The sequence below is a fragment of the Ochotona princeps genome, chromosome 16 (assembly GCF_030435755.1).
Source record: "Ochotona princeps isolate mOchPri1 chromosome 16, mOchPri1.hap1, whole genome shotgun sequence".
Taxonomy (NCBI): Eukaryota; Metazoa; Chordata; class Mammalia; order Lagomorpha; family Ochotonidae; genus Ochotona; species Ochotona princeps.
The window spans coordinates 55,276,857-55,300,658 of NC_080847.1; the positions used below are offsets into that span (position 1 = coordinate 55,276,857).

A 23,802-nucleotide genomic window follows, 5' to 3' on the forward strand; every position below is an offset into this window, starting at 1 on the left:
ACTGTGGGCTCCACCCAGAGCCCCCTGCAAACCAGGACGCTTAGGGGACTGGCCCTTTCCCTCCTGTGGTGGTGAACACCATGACTTAGGGCAAGAAGGAAGGTACTAGAGTCAGTGTGAATGCAGGAAGAGAAAGCAAGATTGGAGAGAATGACGTGGGAAACAATGGAACAGAACCCATCAGAGTAGGTCCCACTTAGCGAAAGGGAGGGCAGGCTGTGTGTGAGCATGTGTGCACGTAAGTGGGTGCTCCCACCTCCCTGGGTCACTGTGTGAGGTGCAGGTCGCTGTAGACTCTGGGCACAGGCCTTCAGAGACGCTCTCCCACACCCCAGCACACCAGCCACAGTGCCTCTCGGATGTGGAGGGTAGGGGATTCCTTTAGCAAAAAGGAAACAAAACCACACTGGGAGGCCCAGCACGGTGGCCTAGCGGTTAGCGCCCTCGCCTTGAACACACTGGGATCCCATATGGACGCCGGTTCTAATCCCGGCAGCTCCACTTCCCATCCAGCTCCCTGCTTGTGGCCTGGGAAAGCAGTCAAGGACGGCCCAAAGCCTTGGCACCCTGCACCCATGTAGGAGACCTGGAGGAAGTTCTGGGCTCCTGGCTTCGGATTGGCGCAGCACCGACCATTGTGGTCACTTGGGGAGTGAATCAACAGATGCAAGATCTCTGTCTCTCCTCCTCTCTGTATATCTGACTTTGCAATAAAAATAAATAAATCTTAAACACACACACACACTGGGGGTGCAGAGTGCAGGCGGGCACCCTTCCCTGCTACAGGCTCTTGGGCAGGGGTACCTCACTTCATCCTTGCTGTGAGCGCCGGAAGGACGCCGCTGGCCCTGCAGAGCAGCCAGGCTTTGACGCCGAGAGCTCAGCCTCCCTGGGCCTTTTCTAGGTGAAGCCGCTGCTGCAGGTGACGCGGCAGGACGAGGTGCTGCAGGCGCGGGCCCAGGAGCTGCAGAAGGTGCAGGAGCTGCAGCAACAGAGTGCCCGCGAGGTGGGCGAGCTCCAGGTCCGCGTGGCTCAGGTGAGGAACGAGGGCCGTGAGGTGGGGCGGAGCTGAGTGGGCGGGGCTTTGCTGGAGGGGCGGGGCTTCTGGCTGAGTGGAATGGGTAGGGTGGAAGCTGGCAGGTGTGTATGGGGAGGTGTAACAGAGGGTTAAACCATGATGCACCTTGTATTTGCAGTATCATTGCTGTCCCATAAGAATGCTTGGTTAGCACTCTTCTTAAGCCTTTTATGTTTGTACTTTCCCAATGATTTCCTTTGGCTATATTTCGCTGCATGGGAGTAGCAAGTGAAATGTGAAATGGAGGGTAAGCCAGGCAGGAGGAGGGCTGGGAGAACTGGGCAGGGGTGAGTCCTCGGGGCAGGGAGGTGCTCCTGGCCTCCAGGGCTATGGGGACGGAGCTGAGGGACCAGGCAGAGATGGCTGCTGGGGGCAGGCAGTGGAGGGCTGTCCCGGGGGCACTGCCGCTGACTCCTGGCCTTCCCCGGGGTTCCCAGCTGGAGGAGGAGCGCACCCGCCTGGCGGAACAACTGCGAGCAGAGGCAGAGCTGTGCGCGGAGGCGGAGGAGACACGGGGGCGGCTGGCAACCCGCAAGCAGGAGCTGGAGCTGGTGGTGGCGGAGCTGGAGGCCCGTGTGGGCGAGGAGGAGGAGTGCAGCCGCCAGTTGCAGACGGAGAAGAGGCGGCTGCAGCAGCACATCCAGGTGAGGCCGCGTGCCAGCCAGACCCCCCCCCCACACACATCCAGTGGGGTCGTGTGCCAGCCAGACCCCCCACACCCACATCCAGTGGGGTCGTGTGCCAGCCAGACCCCACACACACACATCCAGTGGGGTCGTGTGCCAGCCAGACCCCACACACACACATCCACTGGGGTCGTGTGCCAGCCAGACCCCCCCACACACACATCCAGTGGGGTCGTGTGCCAGCCAGACCCCCCCCACACACATCCAGTGGGGGCGTGTGCCCGCCAGACCCCACACACACACATCCAGTGGGGGCGTGTGCCCGCCAGACCCCACACACACACACATCCAGGTGAGGCCGCATGCCAGCCAGACCCCACACACACACATCCAGTGGGGTCGTGTGCCAGCCAGACCCCACACACACACATCCAGTGGGGGCGTGTGCCCGCCAGACCCCACACACACACATCCAGTGGGGTCGTGTGCCCGCCAGACCCCACACACACACATCCAGTGGGGGCGTGTGCCCGCCAGACCCCACACACACACATCCAGTGGGGCCGCGTGCCCACCAGACCCCCCGCGCACACATGCACACCCTCCGTCTGCCTGCCCTTCCCTCCTCTGCTTCCACAAGCCCTCCTTTTGGCAGTTCCCTTGCAAATAACTGAACTCTGAGCAACCTTAGGTTCAGATAATGGGAGGCCGTACTGGGCATGAGCCTCAGGTATGGCTGGATCCAGGTGTTCGTTTGTGGGAGGCCCTTCGTGTTCTGCCTGCTTTGCCTCCTGGCTCCAACGGCCCCTGTGCCCTTCCATTCCCAGGGTTCTTGCTCCCCATAGAGATCTAGTGTGTGTCTGATACTCGGGTACGCTATAGTTTAGATGCTAGGTTGTCACCAAGAACCCTGGCTCTCTGCTTCCCTGCTGGAGCTTTTACAGAAAGTTGATGGCCCAACGGTTCCAAACCTACATCAAAAAGTCTTCCTGCGATGAAAAGATGTTTAATTTAAAATACACAAAATCAAATCAGAAAATTCAGTTCTCCAGTTAGGCCAACTGCATTTCAACGGTTCCGTGAGGCTTGAATCCTAGCCTGTTCCTCCACCCAGGGGATCCACCGCCGCTTAGGCCAGGCTGGAGGGAAGGACCTCTGAGGGTGTGCAGGTGCCTGAGTCACTGGCTCCAGGGGGCGGAGGACCGTCCGTCCGTTTCACTCCCTGTTGCTCTCCCCCTCCAGGAGCTGGAGACCCATTTGGAGGCCGAGGAGGGGGCGCGGCAGAAGCTGCAGCTGGAGAAGGTGACGACCGAGGCGAGGCTGAAGAAGTTCGAGGAGGACCTGGTGCTCCTGGAGGACCAGAACACCAAGCTGAGCAAGGTGGGGCGGGGCCTGAGTGTGGGTGTGGCCGCGAGGGCAGCGGGGCGTGGCTTAGAGGCGGGGCGTGGTCATGAGCAGTGGGAAGCATGAGGGGCGTGTGGGTGGTGGGGCGTGGCTGTAAGTGATGGGGGCGTGGCTGTGTCAATAGGGGCGGGGCTGTGTACAAGGCTGCAGTGGGGTGGGGCGCCTCCCCATGGCGAGCTCAAGCCTGCTGGGTTGAGAGTGTCCATGGAGGGCAAGGGGTGTCCAGAGAGCAACAATTCCGAGCTCAACGCTGCTGAGAACTGGGCAGTCTCTGGCCAGGCCGTCCACGATTGAGCAAGCAGCAAAGAGAAAAAAAAAAAAAGAGCAAAGAGAAAAAAAGAGCAGGAGATTGAGGCCCGGGCACCAAGCCAGGAAAGGGAGCTTGAGAGCCATGTTTTTCTCGCTCACAGCTTAGCAACTGCAGACGTGCTGTGGGGACATAGGCACCCGTGACGGTGCAGCCCGTTCCTTCCCCAGGCCAGCCCTCTGCAGCCAGGGCTTGGCATCTGTGGGCTCAGTCTAGTGCGGATCGAAGCATCTGTTTAAAGCAGGGCTGGACATGTGTAGTTGGAACGTGTAAGCAACGCGGTGTCCCGGCTGCTGACCCCACGTTGAGCTTGCATCAGGCACTGTGGGCCGTTCTGCAGGGGAGGGAGCATGGGCCCTCCAGGGATGCTGGTGTTGGCAAGGGGTCCCAGAATCCCCCTCGCAGGTGTGTGACCAGTAACCACGGCATCCGGAATGGCCGCCCCAGCCATGTGTGTTTGTGTGGACATAAGCTCACTCAAGTCCCACCTCAGTCCCGTACATACGTCAGATGCTCAGTAGCATCTGTGGACAGTGTGGAGGTGGAACGCTGGCGTTAATCAGAACGCTCTCTTGGCTGGAATGCCTAAATCCATCTTCTTTCTGGCTGTGTCTATTGGATTGTTGCTGCAATGATGTTGACAGACACCCCGGAGTCTCGGTGGCTGCCTGCTGCCTGGAGCTGCCAGCTAGCTAGGTTCGGGCCCGGCTGAGACGCACCTTGTGGTGGCAGCAACCCTTGGCCAGGTCTTCCTGTGTCCAGTGCAAGTACAGAGGCTGCAGCCCACCCCTGTCACCTCCTCCATGCCTATCACAGCCACCTGTTTTCTGTTGACTGCAGCTGGATACCCTCCAAGGGGTAGATGTGTGTGGCAGATAGAACATGGGTGGTGTCTCCTGGCCTCGTCCACTCTGCCTTGTGCCTGCCTGCTGAAAGGCTGTGCCCAGTCCACTGTGGTAGGGGTAGGATAAAAGTGATGGATTAGTGTTAGGAATAGGGTTAGCGTCAGGGTGGGAGCTAGGGTTGGGATTAGATTCGTGTTATAGTCAGTATTAGGGCTAGGGATCAGGACTTAAGAATAGGGTTGGCAGTCAGGTTAGGGTTGGGAATGAGGCATTAGGGTTAGGGTTGGGGATAAAAGATTAGAGTTAGGATTAGGGCTAGGGTTAGGATGAGAATTAATGTCAGTGTTAAGGGTTAAGGGCTAAGGATAAGGAGTTAAGATTAGGGGCCGGGGGGTCAGTGTGATAGCTCAGTGGCTAAATCCTCACCTTTCAAGCGCCAGCATCCCATATGGGCACCAGTTCGCATCCTGGCTGCTCCACTTCCCATCCTGCTCCCTGCTAATGGCCTGGGAAAGCAGTCGAGTACAGCCCAAAGCCTTGGGACCCTTCACCCACGTGGAGGGTATGGAGTGGAGGCACCTGGGCCGGCCCCTGACTGCCTCTACCACCCCGCAGGAGCGGAAGCTGCTGGAAGAGCGGCTGGCCGAGTTCTCGTCCCAGGCGGCCGAGGAGGAGGAGAAGATCAAGAGCCTCACGAAGCTGAGGCTCAAGTATGAGGCCACCATCGCCGACATGGAAGGTGAGTGCTGTGGGGCAGCGATGCGGGGCAGGCCTGCTGCAGGCTGGGGGGCCGCAAGGGGACAGGAGGGGCGGCGGGATGCACTGAGTGCCCTCCCAGTCCCACAGTCTGTGTTTCCATCTTTTACTGTGGGCTTGGAAGGGGCGGAGGAAGAAGCCGGCCACAGGGTAGAGGCAGGAGGCAAGAGGAAGGCAGCGTGTGTGTGTGTGTGTGTGTGTGTGTGTGTGTCCTCACGATGGGACAGCTGAGCTCCGGGGCCCCTGCAGACCGCCTGCGGAAGGAGGAGAAGGGCCGCCAGGAGCTGGAGAAGCTGAAGAGGCGGCTGGACGGAGAGAGCTCGGAGCTGCAGGAGCAGGTGCTGGAGCAGCAGCAGCGGGCGGAGGAGCTGCGCATCCAGCTGGGCCGCAAGGAAGAGGAGCTGCAGGCAGCGCTGGCCAGGTGCGCTGGGCAGGCACGCGGGCGGTGGGCAGCCAGGGTGCTGCGGGCAGAGCCTCCTGAGTCCCCGTGTCCCTGGAGGCCACCAGGTCCCGGGGAGAGAGCCAAGACCTCATGTGCCCAGCAGTCAGCAGAGCGCTTGGGGCAAGAAGGAGGGAAGTGACCACGTTCCTCTACACTCCACCCTCGTGTGAGGAGTCTGTGCTGTTGCAATCACTGTCGCCCACGATGACTGGGCACCCTGCATACTGGACATGGTGCTCAGGGCATTTCCAGGGCTTTTTATGTTTGGGGCATCCTGCACCCTAAGAAACCCTTGGCTGCAGGAACAGTTCTGGGTCAGGGTGGGAGAAAGTGCATGTATCCGTGTGACACAGCCTGTGCTGTGTGTAGGGTGGGTGGAGGTAGGAATGAGCAAACTGGAGTCCGCCTGTGGGATCAGGTGCTGGCTCCTCCCTGAGGTGACATCATCTCTTTAGCCTCAGTTTCTTCATCTGTAAAATGGGGATGATTCCAGAAGCTGCTCCTAGCGTTAGTACAAGGAGGGGCCATCGAGAGTGCAAAGTACTAAGCCCCACAATAAATTATACATATACATATATTTAGAATTTATACTGATTTTTTTTGTTTGTCAAGGGGAGAAAGACATCCCATGTGCCAGCTGATTCCTCAGTTGCCCAGCTGGGGCTGGGCGAAGCCAGGAACTCAGCCCAGATCCCCACACAGGTGGCAGGGACTGCTGCTTGAGCCGGCACCTAGTGCTTCCCAGGAAGCTGGGACTGGGAGGGGAGCCAGAACGGGAGGCCCAGCTCCCTGTGGCAGGGCGCCGGCATCCCACCCCGTGGCCAATGCCTGTGCCAGCGTTAGGGGTTTTGTTACGACTACTTGTCCTCTTCTTGTTCCCGCCTTGGCCCTTGCATTAAGATACAACTCACAAACATCCCTCTCGGTGTACAGTGGGGTCCATTCTGCCACTCACAGTGCCGGGGGACCCTCATCTCTGGTGTTAACCATCCTAGGGCCCCCAGAGGAGCCCCTGTGCCCACCCAGCTGCCACTCGCTGTCCCCAGCCATCACAAAGCCACACTGCCTGGGCTCTGGGCTGGGCTCAGTGACAGTCTCTCTCAGGCCAGGGCAGGGGACAGAGAGGACACAGCCTAGGCCAGAGGTTCACAGTTCAGCTTCCATTTGCACTGGAAAAGGGGATGGCGCAGGCTCTGCCCACCTGAGCAATCCTTGCAGGGGCCTTTCCCACACACACCATGCCTCAGTTTCCTCATCTGGCATGAGCATGAAAAGAGACAGCACAGTCAGGCGCTTGCGAGGGGGCAGGGATCAGCACTGCTGGGGGACTCAGCACTGTTACAGCTAAGGCAGCTGAAGTCATGGGCCCCAGGGCAGAACCGGCATCGGAACCCAGGAGTATGTGTGTCCCCAGTCGAGCCTGCATCTGCTCCTCCATCCCCAGAGATTACCCCAATCCCTGCCAGCCCTGAATCAACTCCATGGTACTTGTCACCACCTCAGGGCCGAGGACGAGGGTGGGGCCCGGGCCCAGCTGCTCAAATCCCTGCGGGAGGCCCAGGCCGGCCTGGCCGAGGCCCAGGAGGACCTGGAGGCTGAACGGGCGGCCAGGGCCAAGGCAGAGAAGCAGCGCCGGGACCTAGGCGAGGAGCTGGAGGCGCTGCGGGGGGAGTTGGAGGACACGCTGGACTCTACCAACGCACAGCAGGAGCTCCGGTGAGACTGGTGCCCCTGGCAGGACAGGGCCAACGCCAGGACTGGGTGCAGGCAGGGGATGGGTGGGACCTGGGGGAGAATGGGGCGGAGCCAGAGGTGAGACCTGGAGCTGGTTGGGGTACGGCTGGGAAGGGGTAGGGCCTGAAGAGAGTTGGGTAGGACCTAGGAGATACGGGGCACAGGCAAAAGCAGTGGTCTGTGGGGCTGCCGTAAGAGGGGTGGAGCAGACCTGGAGAGGGATGGAGCGGAGCCGGGAATAAGGCCGGGGCGAGGCTGCTTGCTCACCAAGGCTAAACATCAGCTCTGGGCCCCAGGTGGGCCATGCTGGGAACAGAGTCAGACCTGGGCGTTACAGCCAGGAGCTTCTAGTCTCAGGGGAGACACACAGGTCCAATCCAGAGCTGAAGGGAGTGTGGGTGGTGATCCGGAAGGACTTCCCTGAGGAGGGGCCCCGTAGATAAAGAGCTGAGCACTGGCCCACCCTGAAAGCCACACCCTTCCCCCAACACTGCCCAGGTCCCTGGAGGAGGGGAGAGGGACAGTCCGCAGAGGACAGCCAGCTGCGGGGGGACCCCCAGAGTCCTGAATCCCTACCTTCCCCTCTCTGGAATTCCTTTCCTCCTTCCATAAAAGGACCAAGAGGGAGCAGGAGGTTACAGAGCTCAAGAAGGCGCTGGAGGAGGAGACGCGGGTTCACGAGGTGGCGGTGCAGGAGCTGAGGCAGCGGCATGGCCAGGCGCTGGGGGAGCTGACAGAGCAGCTGGAGCAAGCCCGCAGAGTGAGTGTGGGGATGTCCGTGGGGCGGGGCCAGGGAGGGCCTCTGAAGCGGGTGAGGCTGTGGGTGGGTCCTCTGGAGGGGGTGGGGCTGTGGGTGGGGCCTCTGGAGGGTGGGGCTGTGGGTAGGGCCTATGCAGGAGGAGGGGCCTCTGAATGGGGTGGGACTGTGGGTGGGGCCTATGCAGGAGGAGAGGCCTCTGGAGGGGGTGGGGCTGTGGGTGGGCCTCTGCAGGAGGCGGGGCCAGGGAGGGCCTCTAGAGGGTGGGGCTGTGGGTGGGGCCTATGCAGGAGGAGGGGCCTCTGGAGGGTGGGGCTGTGGGTGGGCCTCTGCAGGAGGCGGGGCCTCTGAATGGGGTGGGTCTGTGGGTGGGGCCTATGCAGGAGGCGGGGCCAGGGAGGATGCTCTGTAGGGGGTGGACTTAGGGGGATCTGGGGGGCCTCTGAAGGAGGTGGGGTCATGGGGCGGGACCAGGACTGGGGCTTCTGGGTGACTGCAGGCAGCACATCTTCCTGGGGCTCTTTCCTCTCCTATGCGTGCCCTCATCCATGGTTATGGAGTGTGTACTATGCTTCAGGACGGGAGTTGTGGACAGAGCCGGCTCCTGCCCTCCCTCCAGGAGAGGATGCCTGCACTCAGGCCACACCCTAGCATGGGGTAGCAGGTGCCATGGGAAGATGAGGAACAGGACAGGGGGACCCAAGTGCTGAGGAGGGCACTGTGATGTTAACCAGGCCTGGAGAGGTTCTGGGAGAAGGTGACTCTAAGCAGAACTGGGGGAGGTGAGGGCTGAGCAGTCTGGCATCGGGAGTTATGTACCAGGCTGGGCAAGCCGTGGGACTGAGGCCATGGGCAAAGAGTGTGCCTGGCTGGTGAAGGGGAGGACTCAGCGCTCTGCTTGTTGCCCTCCTTGCCAGGGCAAAGGGGCCTGGGAGAAGACACGGCTGGCCCTGGAGGCCGAGGTGTCGGAGCTGCGGACAGAGCTGAGCAACCTGCAGAATGTACGGCAGGAGGGAGAACAGCGCCGCCGCCGCCTGGAGTCCCAGCTGCAGGAGGCACAGGGCCGGGCTGGCGACGGAGAGCGGGCCCGCCTGGAGGCTGCCGAGAAGCTGCAGCGAACGCAGGTGAGCGAGGGCCGTGGCAGCCCCGGGGCAGTGCCCACCAGCTCCTGCCAGCTCCAGGCTTCCGTTCGAGCCACATCTACTGTGAACAACATAGTCACACCTGAGTGGCTGGTGTCCGCCTGGGCAGGCATCCATAGGGAATAGCTGAGTATTGTTCCTATCTTGGATGCGAGGACACAGAGGCCCCGGGAAATCAGGTAGCTTGCTCAAGGTCCCTCAGGCTGGAACTCAAACCCAGGTGTGCCTGCCCCCTTGGCTCTCGGCCTTGTCACTGTACACCCCTTCTGTCCTGCCTTTCAGTCAGGGCGCCTCGGTTGGAACAGAGAACCCTCTGCTGCTGTGACCAGTCAAAGAAACATAGGTTTTAAAAAGCGAATATTACATATTCAACTCAGGAACGTACTCTACCCTCTGTTCATGTCTGAGAATTCAGACAAGCAAAGAGAGTCAATGCAAGAACAGAGATTTTAATTCACTGGCTCACCAGGAGACACCACTGGTTTTAGTTTCCAGCATAAGTTATATATTAGGGAAAAGGCAAAGCTGCTATAAGAAAGAGACTCCCACAAAAAGAGAGAGAGAGCGAGACAAAGACAGAGACACTACCAGAATTCATCAGCTGACATGAGACCCGTGCCTCTCCCTGTCCAACAAGAGATGGGATGCTGTGCTCCTTCAAGGCCCCAAGACCCTTGGACTTGATGTTCCCCCTCCAGGGACATCCTCTAAACTGTGCAAACATCTGGGCTGCAGCTTCGCAAAGGCAAATACATGACAGAATTGATGTCTGTTGGTTTGCTTACATTCCATTGGCTTAGCTTCATCACATGACCACAGTTAGCTGCAAGGGAGGCTGGGGGATGTAGTTTCTAGCAGTCAGTTACAGGGGGAGCCAGAAGAGCAGACTGGTTGAGCGGGAACAGCTGGGGTCTACCTCAGAAGGAGTCTTGCTACCTCTTGGCCACTGTACTGGGCCCTTCACCTGTAACAAAAGTTAGGAGTGAAACTGAATGTGGTTAATAGCCTGAGTTCTCAGCAGAACTACCCGCACAATGCTCTGTGTTCACACTGTCCATGCACCACATCTGGCCCTAACAAATGCATGGTGATGATTTCAGTGGAGGAACTCAAGTGTGACTTCTGTTGCTTTAATCACTTGAGGTCCAGGTTGTTGTATGTGGCTTGTGGCCTCAGCACTGAACACGGCAACCCTACAGCCATTTTCCTTCCACCCCAGTTGCAATTCCCTACTTATAGCTGTGTGATTCAGGGCCACCGCCTAACCTCTCTGCTTCCCTCTGCTTAATCTGAGGAAGATACGGATATCTACCTGCTAGGGCCGGTGTGAATTCAGGGAGCCTGACCTAGGCCAAGGCAAAGCCAGGAGCCAGGCACTCACCATGGGAGAGACTTGAGCCACAGCTTCCAACTCACAGGGCACACAATAGCAGGGAGCTGGAACCAGGGCAACAGTCAGGGCTAAGACTCAGGCACCCGGATTTGGGATTGACCAGGCACCATCTTGACTGCTGTGCCAACACCCTGCCCCATACACATGTTCCTCAAAGGCAAATGCTTTCGTTTCCCCTGGGTGTATATCAGAGAGCAGAACTGCTGGATCAAGTGGGAGCTCTGAGACAGATGTGCCTTTTCACATTCACGCAGGGTAGGGATTTGAGATGCCATTGGGCTAGGGTAGGCAGAGGTGGCAGATGAAGGGCCTCACTTAGCTGTCTTCTCTCCACAGGCTGAACTCGAGACCATGTCCGGCGCCCTGAGCGAGGCTGAATCCAAAGCCATCAGGCTGGGCAAGGAGCTGAGCAGCACAGAAGCCCAGCTGCATGATGCCCAGGTGACTCCAGCCTGCCCTTGACCTCACCATGACTCTCCCTGCTTGTCCTTCTTCTGCCTACCCCCAGCCTCCATCATCTCTCCTCTATCCACAGGAGCTGATGCAGGAGGAGACGAGAGCCAAGCTGGCCCTGGGCTCCCGGGTTCGAGCCATGGAGGCCGAGGCAGCCGGGCTGCGGGAGCAGCTGGAGGAGGAGGTGGCTGCCAGGGAGCGGGTGGCCCGGGAGCTGCAGGCTGCCCAGGTCCAGGTAAGTCACCCCAAGCAGCCCATGTAGGGAGGTTAGATCCCTAGGCTGTACTTCGCTCAACAATGACCCCAGCAGGACCATTTGGTCCTGGGCTGTCACCTGCATGCTGTCCCCATGTTCTTCCTTTCTCACTGGCCACTGTGCCAGTCTGGCCCCGCTGTCCTTGCTCTGCTCTGCCCTACACTGTCCATCTACCCGGCCCCAAGCCCAGCTCTGGCTCTGGCCTCTTCCTCTATCACCTGGGCCAGCCTCTCTTCTCCATCCAGTTCATCCCCTGTGGGTTCTTTCTACACCAGATCTGTCCTGCTCAACCCTGCCCTGGCAGCACTCACAGTGCCCCCACAGCTCCCCAGTGCCCCCTAGACAAAGCCCAGTGTGCTCAGTGTTCACCTTCATCCCTGCTCCCCAGTTCTGCTGAGAAAACCCTGTCCATCCTCTAGACTTACCCTAGCCTCCCCGGCTGCTGACCGTCTCTCTTACCTGCCTACTTGCTTTCCTCCCTCCTAACTCTGGTCACCCAGGACCGAAGCTGTCTCTGTCCCTGAGTGTCCCCACAGTGAGCCCCTTCTGAGTGGAGACTTGTGAGTTAGGCCTGGGTCCCCACACAGAGCCTGTGCATGGTCGGCCATGAGAAGGGCCTTTTGGATGAGTGGGTGATGGCTCCAGGACTGTTTAGTTGCTGAACTCCTACACATGCCTCAAGACCTGTCTCAAATGTCCCATCCTCTGGGAAGCATCCTGAATGTTCTAAATAGATCCTAACCCCTCTCATGTACTTCTGTGGGACATCTACTTCTTAGGCCTTAACCTATAGGCTCCTGGCTGTAACAGTTCATCTCCCTGACCTCACTGGGTGCTCCCAAGTGAGAGAATGAAGATAGGGCCCATGGCCTTCATACTCTCAACTACACTCTGAGGCAGAAGAGCCCCATGGAGCGACTCCTTTCCCTGTTCAGGCAACCATATCCTCCTTTGGGAAATGGGGCTTGGTTTGCCCATGCCTTGGCCCCTCACATCCACGGCTCTGGCTTCTCCCCTGTACCCTCAGCTCTCAGACTGGCGGCGGCGCCAGGAGGAGGAGGCATCTGCCCTGGAGGCAGGGGAGGAAGCTCGGCGCAAGGCAGCCCGTGAGGCAGAGACCCTGGCCCAGCGCCTGACGGAGAAGACAGAGGCTGTGGAGCGCCTAGAGCGGGGGCGGCGCCGGCTGCAGCAGGAGTTGGACGATGCCACTGTGGATCTGGAGCAGCAGCGGCAGCTCGTGAGCACACTGGAGAAGAAGCAACGCAAATTCGACCAGGTGGGGCTGGCAGTTAGTCACTGGGGGCAGCTCTGCTGTGACCAGGGGTGGCGAGAGGCAGGGTTGGCTCCCTTGGGGCCTCTGTGAACTGGGACACTTGTCTGGCCTGGTTTATGCCTCTTGTCCCAGCATCACTCTCTGCCATCACCCACAGCAGCACGTTTTATCTCAGAGGGGTGCTGGTTGGGTGTTGACCTATGGGTACCCCAAGGGCTGCTCCTGGGGAGTAAATGAAGTAACGCATCTCACTGCTGTTCAGTTATTAGGCTCTTTTTTTTTTTCAAGCAAGCTGCTTTTACCATCTCGGCCTTGCTCTGCCCACCCAGAAAATGAGAATGACAGCAAACATCCAACAGTCTGAGAATGAGGCAGAAATGTGAAAACCCCAGAGAGTTGAGATCAGGCCACATCCCAGGCTGGGCTTTTCCTGGCTGTGCATTGGGTGGGTGCCGAATGGGGCATCATGTACCTTGTTCTGGTCACTTGGAAAATGCAAGAGGAGGGTGTGATGAGTTTGTTTTCGTGTTTGAGAGGCAGTCTAGATGCAGAATTAGAGACAAATGCTGCTCTTGTACCATCGTCTCAGGGCTCCATTGTCTCAAGTTGAGAGTCTGCAGTCAGCCGGCCCATATTCTCAGAGGGGCTCAGGTCACGGGGTTTCTAGCTTGTTTTAAAGTCGTTTCAGTTGGCTGTCTTTATCCTCCTTCAGATTCACTGAGCTTCCTGCAGCTCTAACTCAATTTTTTAAAATAAAATCGGAGCTTTTAAGCATTATTTTTTTTCTGTCCCCCCTCTCCTTAGAGGAGATACATACACAAATGCATGTGTAAATAATTGTTTAACCATATCACAGGCTACTGAGGCTATCTTAATGTTTTAAATCTTTTTAAAATATTTATTTATTTTAATTAGAAAGTCAGATATACAGAGAGGAAGATCTTCCATCCACTGATTTACTCCCCACATCACCACAACTGGCTGGAGCTGCATTGATCTGAAGCCAGGATCCCAGAGCTTATTCTGCATCTCCCATGTGGGTGCAGGTTCCCAAGGCTTAGGGCCGTCCTAGACTGCTTTCCCAGGCCACAAGCAGGGAGCTGGGTGGGAAGTAGGGCCACTGGGATTAGAACCAGTGCCACTGGGATTAGATCCCAGGCTTGCAGCACAAGGACTTTAGCTGCTAGGCCACTGTGTCGGGCCCCAATGTTTTAAATTTTATATAAGCTATTTTTTTTAAAAAAAGATTTATTTATTCTTATTGCAAAAGTCAGATAAACAGAGAGGAGAGAGGGGCCCGGCGGTGTAGCCTAGCGGCTAAAGTCCTCGCCTTGAACGCCCTGGGATCCTATATGGGCGCCGGTTCTAATCCCGGCAGCTCCACTTCCCATCCAGCTCCCTGCTTGTGGCCTGGGAAAGCAGTTGAGGACAGCCCAGTGCTTTGAGACCCTGCACCCACTTGGGAGACCTGGAAGAGGTTCCAGGTTCCCGGCTTTGGATCGGCGCATACCGGGCCGTTGCGGCTCACTTGGGGAGTGAAACATCAGATGGAAGATCTTCTTCTCTGTCTCTCCTCCTCTCTGTATATCCGGCTTTCCAATAATAATAAATCTTAAAAAAAAAAAAACAGTTTCCCTTTACAGAGAAAGAAAAGATAGAGTGTGTGTGAGAGATCTTCCATCCACTGATTCCCTTCCCAAATAACCATAATAGCCAGAGCTCAGACGTTCTGAAGCCAGGAGCCTGGAGCTTCTTCCAGGTCTCCCAGGCACCCAAGGACTTGGGCTCACCTCAGCTGCCTCTCAGGCCATTACCAGGGAGATGAGTAAGAAGTGGAGCTGCCAGGGCTTAAACTGATGACTACGTGGGTTGCTGACACCACAGACAGAAGCTCAGCCTGCTATGCCATGGTGTGGCCCTTTAGTATTCTTTTATATAAAAAAAATGTTGTTTGCTATCCTATTTGTCAACAGTTGAATTGCTTCCAGTTTTGAGCTATTAAAAATGAAGCCATAGTTTTTCTTTGCTCTCTCTTTTTTTTTTAAAGACTTATTCATTTTTATTGGAAAGGTAGATTTACAGAGATAAGGAGAGGCACAGAGGAAAAGATCTTCCATCTGTTGATTCACTCCCATATGGCTGTAACAGTGGTAGCAGAGCCAGTTCAAGCCAGGAACTTCCTCCAGATCTCCCATGTAGGTGCAGGTCCCAAGGCTTTGGGCCCTTCTCAACTTCTGCTGCTTTCCCAGGCCCCAAGCAGGGAGCTGGATGGGAATGAACCAGTGCCCATAGGAAAGCTGGCACTTGGAGGTAGAGGGGGTTAGCCAATTGAGCCATAACGTCTGGCTAGGTTTTTCTTAGGAAAAAAATTTCCTTTTGTGATTTTATGTGAAAGCTAAATTAACACAGAAGGGGAAACAGGCCTCTCATCCACTGATTGATTCCCTAAATGTCTGCAACAGCCACTGTTGAGCCAGACTGATGCCAGAGCCTGGACCCCCATTCGGGTCTTCTATATGGGGGCTCCAGCAATCAGGCCATCGTCTGCTGCCTTCCAAGGTATGTTAGCAGGGAGCTGGACTGAACGTGGAGTAGCCGGGACTCAAACCGGTACCCATGTGGGATGCCAGTGTTGCAGGCAGCAACTTGATATGCTGCCCGTTTGATGGTTTCGGTGCTGTCTCCGTGATATTTTATTTCCGTTTCTGCCTCCTGTCATTCATGTCCTGCCAGCTTGGCTAAAATCACTTATTAGTGGCTAGTAGCTTTGTTACAACTTTTTATCTAGTTTTCTTACACAATCAATTATAGTTTATATATGATGGAAGTTCTTTACCTTTCTTGTGGGACTCCGAATACAGAGGCTCCTGTGTTTGTCTGCTGGATACTCTCCCACCAGTTATGAAGGCTATGTCAGTTGCTTTTACAATCTTGTTTCTTTGTTGGCCGTGCTTGGATAACGTCCACGGGCCTGAGTTCAATTTTATTGATGTTTTTCACATGGCCAATCTGCTCTTGATTTTCTAGATTTTAGATGGGACAGTTATCTGGGCTGGCATTTCTGTCTGATTCTGTTGGACAGCCTCGGGTCCCTCCTTGAAATAGCCATGTCCCCACCCTCCCCCACACCCCCATCATCTCCGTCTTCATCTGCAAGTGTGCTGACTGCGCCCGCCCCTTGTGCGGTCATGGCACTGAGGAAATCGTCCATGGGTCTTGTATCAGTTGATTATTTTTTTTTTCCTTCTCATGAATCTTGTTCTTCTCCTTTGCTGAAAACCTTATGTTTGTTTGCCAGTTACTGTATCTTTTTGAGAAAATGGCAAATGTTGAAGTCTCTGTAAAATGCGTGTATGTCTTGTTTTGGGCCACCACTCTTTAACGACTAGCCAGTGAGAGCCGCCTGGGAGTTGAGCCAGTTTGGGATGTGGCTGTGACTGAATCTTCCGCTTCCCTCTGATCTCCCTCCGCATGGCTGCTTCTCCCAGCTCATCTCTTCCCCACATCCTGCAGCTCCTGGCGGAGGAGAAGGCGGCTGTGCTGCGCGTGGCGGAGGAACGAGAGAGGGTGGAGGCGGAGGGCCGGGAGCGCGAGGCCCGGGCCCTGGCCCTGACGCGGGCGCTGGAGGAGGAGCAGGAGGCCCGCGAGGAGCTGGAGCGCCAGAACCGGGCCCTGCGGGCGGAGCTGGAGGCGCTGCTGAGCAGCAAGGACGACGTCGGCCAGAGCGTGAGCAGGCGCGGCTGCGAGGGGGGACAGGCACGAGGGCTCGCACAGGCCTGCACAGGCCCAGAGCAAAACACACATGTGTGCAGGAGGTGAGGGGAACCTGCCGGCAAATACCTGTGACCCCACACACACACATGCACCACACACACACACACCACACACACCAGCACCTGCACACACATGCCGTGCACATACATAGGCACACCCATACAGACACAAACACCTGCACACATGTACCACACACGTACTTACATGGACACCTGCACACGTGCACCTCACGTGCCCACAGTATGACCGTTCCCAGCCCTTCCTAACCCACCCTTACAGATTCCTCAACTCCTGCTGTCTGCCCGGCTCCTAGTTTCTCTCAGGCCTGTAGAGGGTGCCCCAGGCCTGTTCACCCATCTGGTTTCCAAGCTTCTGAACAGCCAAGCAGGTCCACTACACCCTTCACTCCTTCATCCTTCCATCCCCTGCATACACTGTGGCCTGACCCAGGGTCGCAGTCACCCTCCTGGACCACAAGAGGCACGGGCAGAATTCTGTGATGCTGGGTCCCAGGGCAGACACCCTGGTACTGCCTGACTGCCAAGCAGCGCACTCCTCTGGCCTTCTGGCCACAGCAGGTTCAGCCAGAGCTGCAGAGACCGCCCTGCACACCTGTATACATATCATGTCCCCTCCCCCCGCCTCATGCACCCCCTGGCTTAAGGTAACTCCTGAGGCCTTTGTGGGAAATGGGATGTTGACACAAGGAAATCTTACCCTTTCCTGTAAAGAAAATTAACTATTAGGTGGCAGACAGGAGGGGAGGTCCCTTCCCAGACCTCAGGCAGGCCCTGTCACTGACCAGAATTTAACTGACATGGTGGGTACCAGGATGTGGGCCCTGCCCACTGTGGCACCCCGTCTACCCGCAGAGGCAGGTGTTGAAGGAGAACGCAGGCAGCTGCTGTGAAGTGATGGTTGTGATGAGGGCCAAGAGGGGGAGGGTTGTGGACGTGAGGGGTGGGTGGCAGGGACGCCTGGAAGGTCAAGAACACTGCGGGGGCAGGGGACTCCAGGGAGCTCTCAGAATTAAAGAGAGCACCTGGGTTTTCATTTTCACTGCCCTCCCAGAAGCTCGAGGAACCCCCAAGCTGAGAAGAAAATAGAGGCAGATACTGGGTTGCTGAGCCCCTGGGGAGTCTGGCTGGCGGCCCAGGAGCTGCACGCCCTTGACCCATTTTCATGTAAGAGTCCCAGAGACCTGGCCCAGGAGTGAGCTCCCAACCCTGAATTACATGGCTTCCGTGAGTGGCAGTTCACCCAGCAGGTCCTGCCACAGTGCTCCCCTGGGCTTCAGACAACAGCATCAGCACTCAGGTTCCTTCTAAGATCAGCCTCAGGATGGCTCAGTGATACAGGAGAAGTTTGTAGGAAGGTGAATGAATGAATGAGCCAGGGTGACAATTTGTCCTACAGACTCCCTATCGCCATCCACGCATCTCCCACCCTCCCCAGGGTCCCACCTCCCTTCACAGGCACCCAGGCCCACCATCCCTCCCACAGGTCCATGAGCTGGAGCGAGCCCGCCGCATGGCAGAACAGGCAACCAACGACCTAAGAACTCAGGTGACGGAGCTGGAGGATGAGCTGACGGCGGCTGAGGACGCCAAGCTGCGCCTGGAGGTGACGGTGCAGGCGCTGAAGGCGCAGCACGAGCGGGACCTGCAGGGCCGTGATGAGGCTGGCGAGGAGAGACGGAGACAACTAGCCAAGCAGGTGCATGGGTTTGAGGGGGTAGTGCTACAGAGCCAGCAGTGGAGTGTGCCCTGCTGCAGAGGGGCCCGAGGGTCTTGCCCCAAAGCCCCCTGTGACCCATGAGCCACATACTTCCTGCTGACACCCCAAACACCCAGCCACAGTCATCCATCACCCAACTAGGGGACAAGCGCTGCATGCCACGGTGCATGGGCTGCAAGGATCCCTCTGGGGCCTGTGGGTGGGAGGGGGTGGTGAGGAGTCCACATTGTTCCCTGTCCTAAGCCACGCTGAGTGCCAGGAATGCACCAGGGGGCTGGGGAGCCACGGGGGGGGGGGGGCACTACATGCAGGGTCAGCTCTGGGAGCACAGAGAACTTTCTGGAACTACGCAGGGATGGGAGGGAAGGGAGACATGGAAGGTCAGGAAGGGGTGTGTGTGGGAGGAGGAAGCCTGAGCTGGGGCTATGCTCCCTGGGGGACATGGCCACCACCAGTGCACATAGGAGCCTCTCACCCTGTGCCTCCCGCCAACCCCAGCTGCGAGACGCAGAGGTGGAGAGGGACGAGGAGCGCAAGCAGCGGGCCTTAGCGGTGGCCGCCCGCAAGAAGCTAGAGGCTGAGCTGGAGGAGCTGAAGGCTCAGACGGAGTCCGCAGGGCAGGGCAAGGAGGAGGCCGTGAAGCAGCTGCGGAAGATGCAGGTGAGGGTTGGGAAGGGCAGGAGGGGCACGAGGACACACTGCTAGGACCTGGCCAAGGCCAGGCGCTGGGAACTCCACCCAGGCTCCGAGGCCAGCTCCTTCAGCCACCATCTGCCCTGGGTCTGTGTTAGCAGGAAGCTGGAGCCGGGCGTGGGATCTGGGACTCAAACCCTGGCACTAAAATATGGGATGTGCGCCTCTGAACTGCTAGGCCCAAACAGCTGCCCCGAAAAGTCCACTTTTAGTCCACTTTCCTTGTTTTTATTTTGGTTAAAAAAAATTATAGGATTTAAAAAAAAAGGTGTTGAAGGTAACAGACCTATTTCTTTAAAAAATTATGTACTGTGTGCACATGTTACAAGCACTATGCAGGGCCCCGTGAATATGTACAGTCAGGACGTGACAATCCAGTTTTGAAAGCCCTGCTGAGAGGAGTGGCTAGCCTTCTCAGTGCAGCAGGCACCAGCCTCAGGTAGCCATCAGACTGCAGCATTGCAGGCCTGACATCCAGCCTGTATGCCGACTCTCAGAAACAGCCCCCAAATAATAGGACATTTCAGTAAGTTTTTGTGTTAGTGATAAATGAACATAACCTTTTGCACACTTGGGCTAAATATGAGGTAAGGTTCAGAGGCAGGTGTTGTAACACACCAGGTTAAATTGGTGTTCGTAACACCTAAACCCAGTCCAGCTGATAAACCAGACCCACCTGTGGGCCCCCAGCTGCCTTCCAGGCAACTGCTTCCCTTACACACCAGGGAACTGAGAGCCCAAGAGGTGTAGGGACTGGACCAGGGTCGCCCAGGCAGCAGCCCCAAAGGTCTTTGGACTGGTGCGAGGTGTGGGCTCCCCTGGAGGAACCCCGCACAGCTGAGCCGGTCCGCCGCTCCGTCCCGCCCAGACCCAGATGAAGGAGCTGTGGCGCGAGGTGGAGGAAACCCGCACCTCCAGGGAGGAGATCTTCGTTCAGAGCCGTGAGAGTGAGAAGCGACTCAAGTGGCTGGAGGCGGAGGTGCTGCGGCTGCAGGAGGTGAGGTGCGGGGCGGGGCGGGGTGGGGTGCTGGGCAGAGCCCTGAGAATGGGCGGGACTCAAAAATGGGCTGGGTGGAGGTGCTGGGCGAGGCGAGGACAGGGCAATGGGCAGGGCATTGGGCAGCACTGACCAGAAGGTCTCCAAATTCTTGTCCTGGGGCACCTGGGAGCCTAGAGGGTTCCAGGTGTGGGGGAGCAGAGAGGGGAAGGGGACCAGAAAGCACCTTTGGGAGTGTCCCGGTGAGGGGAGAAGCCAGAGGAAGAACAGGTCTGAACTTGATGGAAATGAATAGGATGAGGAGCCTGGGGTCAAGCAGCCAGAGGTGGACATGGGCTAAAGCTAGGGACATGGGAGGAGCTTAAGAGGCTGGAGTTCAAGGTTGCCCAGGGAGAGCTGTTCACACGCAAGAGCGAAAAAGGCTAACAGCCTTGGGTGGACCCAGGGCCAGATAGCTCCCTCCGCAACCCTGCTGAGCACCCTGTCCGTGGTTGCAGGAGCTGGCCGCCTCCGACAGAGCCCGGCGGCAGGCCCAGCAGGACCGGGATGAGATGGCCGATGAGGTAGCCAATGGCAACCTGAGCAAGTGAGTAGCATGTGGCGCGGAGGGCAGGAGGGTGAGGGAGGCCCCCTCGTCTGGCTGTGCTGCTCACTCAGCCCTGGCTTGTCCTGCTGTCCCCAGGGCAGCCATTCTGGAGGAGAAGCGCCAGCTGGAGGGGCGCCTAGGGCAGCTGGAGGAGGAGCTGGAGGAGGAGCAGAGCAGTGCGGAGCTGCTCAACGACCGCTACCGCAAGCTGGTCCTGCAGGTGAGCTCGGGGGCAGCCTCCGACCTCTGGAGCAACACCAGAGGTTCTGTCCGCGTCAGGTGCTGAATGTTGTGTACAAGTTCTTGATGGGGAGGCGTGACACACCAACTCACCTGAGTTTTTAAGGCTTCACACAGGCTACACCCAAACATGTCTTGTGTGGGAATCCTAAGACTGTTCTGCTGTGTGTCACATGGCACCGGCTATAATGAAGTGCATTGGAGAGAGAGAGGTCAGAGTGCATTGGAGAGACAGTTGGCTAGGGTTTTAGAAGTATAAGTCAGAGTAGCAGGAAAGCACAGGCTTCTGTGTGTATGTTGGCTTGTAAACACTTCCTGAACTTTCTGGAGCCTAGAACCTGCTATAGGCCATGCCTGGGATCTGGAAATGGATCAGACCAGGTCTCCACCCTCAGAGACCTTCCCGGTGTGATGGAGCAGGCGGAGCAGCCCAGGACAGACACACAGGTGGAGGGACCTAGGGGAGGCTCCTAAGCTCACCTGGAGGTGGGGGTCCCCAGAAAGGCTTCCTGGCAGCAGTGAGGCCATGAGAGACTTTCTCCACACAGGCAGTAGTGGGATGGGCCTCCCAGAACAGGAACTGTGTCACACCCTGAGGCCTGGGTGATGCTCTGGCCCTGTGGAAGACCCAGAGAGGAGAGAGGCCCCGCCTCTGGGGATAGCTCAGGCATCAGTTCCAGGATGTTGCAGCACCCATCCTGCTCACAGTCAGCCCTCAGCCACCTACACTGTTGCACACAGTCCTGTCCGCAGCCATTCAGGCCTCACCCTCACTTCCTCCTGCACCCTAGCCCCCCTACTCCAGGAGCCTCCATGTCCCTCACAGCCACTTTCCCACCTGTCATTCCTCTCAGTATTTACACCTTTCCTGTCACTTCCCACTGCCACGGCATTACACTGAGCACTGCCTTGCCCATCTCCCGCCTGCCCTCAGTGGGTGAGCACCCTGGAGACAGGTGCTTTGTCTTAGCTCGTTCACAGCAGCATCCCCAGCCCCTCAGGCAGCCTGGGCACCTATGATGCTGCTGACACCTGCAGGGACCTAGCCAGCCTGACCTGTCCTTGGCTGTTGGGGGGACAAAGAGCAGGTTTGCTTTTTTGTGTGTGTGCAAAAAAAAAAAAGATATTAAAAGGAATGCATGCGAAAACAGCAAATATTGAAGACGGGCAAAACAGATCCAACATATGGGTAATAGGAGTCCTTGAAGAAGAAACCAAAGCAAGGGGACGAAGCAGTACCCCAAACCAGCTCGCAAAGCCGCCCCTGGGAGAAAGAAGTCTGCAGCTACAAGTTGGGGCAGCACAGTGAGTCTGTGACAATATCAACCCAGAAATGCCAGCATGAACACAGATTCTTTTTTATATATAAGCTTTTTATTGTTTCCTTAATATATCTGATGTAAAAGGAGATTTTAAGGGAGAAGCCCGACCCGGTCTCCCACCCACCCCAGGTCCCAGATGTGGGGCATGCTCCGAGGGTCTTGCTCAAGTGGTTTTGATAGTTCAACACTTCTGAATTGCTGCCAGTCTCACCACTCCAAGCATGATGCGGTCGTTGGAGAATCTGTCCTCTGTCATTTGATAGTTAGCATTCTGAGTTCGAAAGCTCGACTGGGGAGATCCCCAAAGAAACTTTGTCTGAGGTGTTTCCAGATCAGATTCTTTTATGTACTAGCAAGAACAGGGCCCAGCACAGTCCATCGCCCTGGTCAGCTGGTGGTTGCAGTTGCTGGGTTGGTTCTGTTTCCATCCCTGTCTTCCACTGGAACCAATGGGTGTTTGCAGTCCAGCCTGGTTCTGCCCAGCACATACTCGACCCTCACATAAACCAGTGGGAGCTGCAGCCCAGCCGGAGCGACCCACAATAACCCCAACCAGTCCCGCCCCTACCCTGGTTTGCCAGTATGTGTGGCAGACTAGTCCAGTCTGCCCCACATTCCCTTCTGCTCTCGTACATGTCGATGGGTATTAAACCCTTGTTCCATCTAACCAGCTCAACTCTCCAGCCTTCACGGATGTTGTTGGGTGTCTGTCTAACCACTCCAGCCCCTGTCCTAGTTTTCGTGCCCTTCCTTGGGGGTGGTAACCCAAGAGGGAGGAGCCCACTATTTCCCTCCCAGACCACTCCCACTCCCAGATTATGCACTCTCCAGGTGGTTCTGTGGCTTAATTTAACAGAACTAGCCCCCAATGCCAGCTTCTGCCAGCTGATGCTGTGGCTAAGCCCCAACAACCCTCACCCACTCTAATTGTAGATTGCATCAGTAGGAATAATCAGCCCAGCCTGTTTTTTTCCTGATCTGTTCTACATGAGACGCACAGGTGCTGTAGCCCTGCCTAGTCTGGTCTACCCCCATCCCAGCTCACACTCTCCAGTGGGAGTAGCTGTTCAGCAAGGGAACCACCCCTTATTCCCCTGCCGGATGAATACAGATCTTAGGTAAGCCTGAGGCGTGAGGTTTTCAAGGGGAAAATAGGTCCTTCAGCCCAGTGAGCAATGAGGTGCAAGGAGTGGAAAACATCTTCTAAATGATCTGTCTTAGGAATCACAGAGGCCAAGATCCTATCCCTCAACTTGCTTGCCAAACGCCCTCAACCGCTGGGGCAGGGCTGGGAGGAAACCAGGAAGCAGGGACTCAGTCCAGGTCTCCCATGAGGATGGTAGGAATCCAGCTTCTTGAACTGCCACCTGCTAATCTCAGTGAGTGCAAAGGAGGGAAGCTGGGGTAGGAGGCAGAGTGGGGACTCGAACCCCAGCAACCTGGTAGGGGAATGTGGGTATCTCAACCAGTGTCTTAACTGCTGGGCCTGGCACTCACCCTAGGGAAGCAGACCATCAGAAGACCTGATACAAGAAGAAAATGGAGGAATTTTTTTTTAATATTTATTTATTTTAATTGGAAAGTAAGATATACAGAGAGGAGGAGAGACAGAGAGGAAGCTCTTCCGTCCGATGATTCACTCCCCAAGTGACCACAATGGTCGGTGCTATGCTGATCCGAGGCCAGGAGGCAGGAACCTCTTCCAGGTCTCCCACACGGGTGCAGGGTCCCAAGGCTTTGGGCCGTCCTCGACTGCTTTCCCAGGCCACAAGCAGGGAGCTGGATGGGAAGTGGAGCTGCCGGGATTAAAACCGGCGCCCACATGGGATCCTGGTGTGTTCAAGGCGAGGACTTTAGCCGCTAGGCCACTGCACTGGGCCTGGAGGAATATTTCTAAGACACTAGAAGACAGCTTGTGTACTCCCTTAAAAGACCAAGGCCAAGGCCCAGCAGGGAACCAGCACCCATATGGGATGCCAGCATCACA

At 56.9% G+C, this 23,802-nt stretch overlaps 1 protein-coding gene across 7 annotated transcripts in view; it reads left to right on the forward strand.

Moving 5' to 3' along the window:
* The window catches only part of MYH14 (myosin heavy chain 14), a 66,081-nt gene that overhangs the window by 37,676 nt on the left and 4,603 nt on the right, over window positions 1-23,802 (forward strand). For all 7 annotated transcript variants that reach the window (XM_058674301.1, XM_058674300.1, XM_058674302.1 and 4 more), the window contains 17 exons: window positions 905-1,036; window positions 1,516-1,722; window positions 2,947-3,084; window positions 4,876-4,999; window positions 5,266-5,437; window positions 6,962-7,174; window positions 7,808-7,952; window positions 8,867-9,073; window positions 10,821-10,925; window positions 11,020-11,172; window positions 12,221-12,469; window positions 15,980-16,192; window positions 17,744-17,956; window positions 18,476-18,637; window positions 19,539-19,667; window positions 20,165-20,253; window positions 20,350-20,473. In XM_058674301.1, the coding sequence (XP_058530284.1) occupies window positions 905-1,036; window positions 1,516-1,722; window positions 2,947-3,084; window positions 4,876-4,999; window positions 5,266-5,437; window positions 6,962-7,174; window positions 7,808-7,952; window positions 8,867-9,073; window positions 10,821-10,925; window positions 11,020-11,172; window positions 12,221-12,469; window positions 15,980-16,192; window positions 17,744-17,956; window positions 18,476-18,637; window positions 19,539-19,667; window positions 20,165-20,253; window positions 20,350-20,473 (2,775 nt within the window). The remainder of the gene's footprint in view (window positions 1-904; window positions 1,037-1,515; window positions 1,723-2,946; window positions 3,085-4,875; window positions 5,000-5,265; window positions 5,438-6,961; window positions 7,175-7,807; window positions 7,953-8,866; window positions 9,074-10,820; window positions 10,926-11,019; window positions 11,173-12,220; window positions 12,470-15,979; window positions 16,193-17,743; window positions 17,957-18,475; window positions 18,638-19,538; window positions 19,668-20,164; window positions 20,254-20,349; window positions 20,474-23,802) is intronic.